Source organism: Populus nigra, chromosome 7 (assembly GCF_951802175.1).
Source record: "Populus nigra chromosome 7, ddPopNigr1.1, whole genome shotgun sequence".
In the NCBI taxonomy this organism is placed as follows: domain Eukaryota; kingdom Viridiplantae; phylum Streptophyta; class Magnoliopsida; order Malpighiales; family Salicaceae; genus Populus; species Populus nigra.
The window spans coordinates 15,000,024-15,004,844 of NC_084858.1; the positions used below are offsets into that span (position 1 = coordinate 15,000,024).

The 4,821-nt window shown below is 33.1% G+C and overlaps 1 protein-coding gene across 1 annotated transcript; it reads right to left on the bottom strand.

Annotated features, from left to right (window-relative positions):
* Positions 1–981: 981 nt before the first annotated feature.
* LOC133699537 (protein PIN-LIKES 2-like) lies at positions 982–2,794 on the bottom strand. The gene has a single exon (XM_062122821.1). The coding sequence runs from the start codon at positions 2,474–2,476 to the stop codon at positions 1,112–1,114; it is 1,365 nt and encodes a 454-aa protein (XP_061978805.1). The 5' UTR covers positions 2,477–2,794; the 3' UTR covers positions 982–1,111.
* Between the last annotated feature and the right edge of the window lie 2,027 nt (positions 2,795–4,821).

Sequence of the window (4,821 nt, forward strand, 5' to 3'; positions counted from 1 at the left end):
AAAAGAAAAGGAAAAGTAAAAGAGAAAAAAAGAAAGAAAGAAAGTGAAGGGGCTGGTCTGGCTGGGGTCAGGGCACAGGGGAGAGTAAGTAGTAGCAGAGGAATTGATAGTCCGTGCCGACTAGTCGTCACCTCCCTCCCTTTCTAACTTTCCACCTTCACCTCTTTATAAAACCCTATCAACTCTCTCTTCCCCTCTCTTTCTTATTATATGCAGAGAGGCATAATTGATGAGCCATTTTTAAAATCTCAGATCCATGTTTGTGGTTTTGGGGAGAGAGAGCATATCGGCATAAAGATAAAAATAATAATAAAAGGGATACATGTCTGGTTACTGATCTTTCCAGAGACAAAAACAGAGAAATGAAGAAAAACTCAGCGGCGGTGGCAAAAACCCCAGTTCTTTTAGAGTTGTAGGGTAATATTAAACATCTTAATCTCTCTCTATGACTCCAGGTAGCTTGGTCTCAAATTTGAAATCTCTAAATAAATCAAGAGAATAATACTTTTGGCACTGGAAGCTCAACCATCCTCTGCTATGCAAGGAACTCTACAGGGTTGGAATGACCTCAACAAGGTAAGTTAACTAGGTGTATCGGGGTTTATCAGCAAGGAACTAGTGCAATGAAAGTGCAGTCCAGCAACTAAACAAATCCCAGTCTGTTGTATTCTCTAGTAAGATGCTCACTGGTATGGTTGAAGGATTTCATTTAGCTCATGTGGACTAATAAATAAGAAAAAGAAAAACAACGCAGGTACACGAACTGCTAATCAATGACATGTTCTGGCAGGGTTTAACACTTTCAAACTGGCAATTTGTTGATCAGATCCATGTGTTTTTTATTGTTCATTTGATAGTTCAAACTTCAGATTTCCATCTACCACTTGAGCTAATGCCAACAGACTAAGCAATTGGACATTTCCTATCCTACTGAATCTTGCAAGTTTCATTATATGCACTTTGATTAGCATACACAAATCCTTTTACCAATTACACAAATCATTCATGCTCAAATAAGGTTCTGTGTTCATCTTAATCAGAAATTCATGCCCAGTGCATAAATTTATACATACAACTGGGAAGCATTAAACATGATGGTTAAAGAAAAACCTCAGATATACGAAAAAAGCAGTTTAAAGTAGACAATGATATATATCGAAAGAGAGAGCACAGCGCACACATGCTGCCAGAACAAGAGTGCTGAAGCCTCCTTAACTGCATAACCTCTCAAGCTTGCAATAACTCCCAACAAAATGGCACTAGGTGTAGTGTATTGCAGCAAAAGCACAAACTGGTACAATCGGTCCCCGGCGATTAAGAAATTCCATTTATCAGCCAAATAGACGACCCCAATTCCAATTACAGGAAGCACCAACAGCCTTGCAACAATAATGCCAATCGTGGTCCGAATCCCAAGTTTCGATTCATTTGGACCCTCACCAAGCATTCCCCCGAGAATAAGCATGACAGATGGCACTGTGGCATCAGCCATCGTACCTAAACTGTCTGTGATAACTTCAAGAGGAGCATGGGCACCATAAACCATATGTCTGAGAGCAGGGATCACTCCAATAACAATAGCTAAGAAAGAAGCAACTGTTGGAGGCTGGAGAATGTGATGAATTGGTGTCTGTTCAGCAACAACTCTAATCTTTCTAGCCACCCTACGTTCTGCCAAGCACCTAATGGACTTGGAGCTACTTTCACCTCCCTCCTCTCTTCCCTCTTCTATTGCTTCAAGATCAGGAAAATTTGTTTGTGAAATGCCAGAGACGCTATTGAAGAGGCTAGGAATGAAAGGCGTCTTGCTATGTTCAGTTTCCTTTTCTTCTATTCCTGGAAACTCAGCTTCTACAAGGAGAGGCTTACTGAGATCAGCAGGCACTAACTCAATCTCTATCTCTTCATCAACAATCTCATACTGCTCCAATGGGGGCTTCATCATGTGGTAAACAAGTGTGTAAACGAGAATAACAGAGACCCATTGAGAAAAAGATACATAAGCAACACCATTTCCATAACAATCCGGACCGAAAGGAGCATCAGAACTGTGACACACTGATGCAACTACTGCCAGTGGAATATTGCCAGTGTTGCCAAAAGCAGTCATGATGATTGTGAATCGAACAAACTCCCTCGGTGGCCGGCATATAAACGCCACCAAGCAACCCAATATGCAACCAATGGCAGTACTAATGATTACATTTACAGGAATGAACCACCAGCGAACAATATTCTTGAGAGAGATGGATGGACCAAGTTGAGTGAATATTAAACAAGGCATGAACAAAGCAAAAACAAGCTTGCTAAGGAGCTTGAAAGTAGCTTTAGGGACAAGTTGGACTTTTGGGTGAGCAAGAATTAAACCGGGGAGAGCAAGCGCTATAAGCTTCAATAGAGGTAGTATTGCAGATTTCACTTCCTCTCCTTCAGATTTTATATTTTTCTGAACTGAAGCAAGAAAAGCTTCCATCATTTTCTTCACTCTCACAAACTCTCCTGCGAATCCAAAAGTACTAATGGATTGAACTATACAAGTTCCAAGCAAGCTTTACAAGACAAGGAAAACCAACAACAAACTTTCAACTCGAAGGGTTTTTGTCAATCAGTTGACTAAATCATGCCACAACAAGGTTTATCAAATAACCCAATCCCGAGGAACTTCACAGGCTATGATTTAATTTACCAGCAGAAAAAATGAGAAAATTTTCATGGACCATGTGAAAAGGGAGGCTGAAAATCTTCATAGAGAAGTTGAAGACAGACGTGTAGATTCAAGGTTAGAGATTTTTTTTGGAATTTAGCACATAACAAAATTGGGAAAATAATAGGGTCCACAAAATATAGAGATAATATCATTTAGCAACTCATTGATGACATCTCCAATTTATATGATCCATTATAAGAAAACTTTGTTTTTATATTTAAAAAGTTTTTTAAAAAATCAAAAATTTTTATTTTTTAAAATTAATATTTTTTAGTATTTTTAAATTATTTTGATACAATAATATCAAAAATAATTTTTAAAAATAAAAAATATTATTTTAATATTTTTCTAAATAAAAATACTTTGAAAAGTTACCGCAATTATACTCTTAAACACCTTTTAAATCATTGGTGGTGATATTTATTAGTGCTGTTTCATTTATTGTATCATCAAACATTTTTTATGGTATTAATAATGTTATTATTAGAATTTTAGTGTATCTGTAGGGTCTTTTTTTTTTTTCATTATAATTTGTGAAGAGAAAGAAAGAAAAAAGATATTTAGAAGGCATGTTAAAAAAGATATAACGTACATTAAGTTAAATTAAATTAAATTAAAAAAAAACACTAAAAAACTTAAGACATTTATTACTATGGTAGTAGACTCATTGTACCGTGATTGTGATAGTATAATGATGTTTTTGTTATTTTAAAATCAAATTGTTTTTATTTAGAGATAATTTAGTTTCATTAATGAAGTTTTTTTATCCTCCCCTCTCTTTTCTCATCTAAACTAGAAATTTGCACTGGGCTAGTCAAAAATCAAAGATGTCATTGCATTTTTTTTTTATCTTTATTTTTTTACTTATTTTGAATTCTTATTTATAATTGTTTTCTTTTCAATCTTATTTTTTATTATTTTATTTTATTTTATTTTTATATTAAATATAATTCCAATTGTTTTGATTCCTAATTTATTGAAACATTTTCTACAAGTTGCAGAATAGAAATTTTTTTAATTATGAAAAAAAAAAAAGTGGGAGCCCACTAGCTTATGCAACTCAAGGTTGGAAATCTTGATTGATGGACTGAATGCTAGATCATGGCAATCTCTCTGAGCTTAATTGTATGGTTACGTATTGAAGGTTATCTTTGGCAAGGACTAAGCACTTGCCCACTTGAAGGCTAGAGCTTAATCTAAAGGCTAAGGCTACATATAAATATAGTAGCAAATTTTTTTAAAAGTAATTTTTATTTTAAAATATATTAAAAAAATAATTTTTTAAAAAAATAAATAGGGCACCTTGCCTTTTATTTTTCTTCTTCCGGAGAGGGCATTGGAATACAATTGTAGGGACCAAACAAATAGGGCACCTTGCCTTTTATTAATTAAGAACTTGGCGAGGGATTATTTTGCATTTTTCTTAATCTATATGGACGTTATGTAATGTGGCTTTGCAGTTATAGATTGATATTTGAAAAAAAAATTAATAATTATGGTAATGAAGCTGTAATTACTAAAGAAAATAGAAATATTGAGAGAGAAAATCAAAAAAGATAATTTTTTAATAAAAAGAGAATTCTTATTATTTTCTGGTGATGCCTAATATAATTTTACTTTTTTTGTATATTTTTTCTATAGTGGAAGTGTCCTGTAATTACTGCTTTAACATGATCAAATTTTCTTGATTTTGATTTGAAATTTATTGCATTGCGAACTAGCTTATGGAACTCAAGATTGGAAGTTCTTTGCGTGATATAAGTCATGCTTTTGTCCTCGAAACAATGAAATTAAAAATAGCTATGTATAATCATAATTTATTTGTTTTTATCTAAATCTTAATATTTAAAAATGTCAGTCTATTGTGAAATAAAGCTCTTTTAATAATAGTGTGTTTTCATATATATATATATATATATATATATATATATATATATATATATATATAAAGCTTGAATTTAAAATTTTATTTAAAAAAATAAATATCAAATTACTTGAAGCAACCACGCACAATCATGTAAAAAAATGTTTTAGATAGTTTATTATTAATCCAGAAAAATCCAAATGGAGCACAATTTGGTTTATGTGATTAAAAAATAATGGCGGGCTTAGCA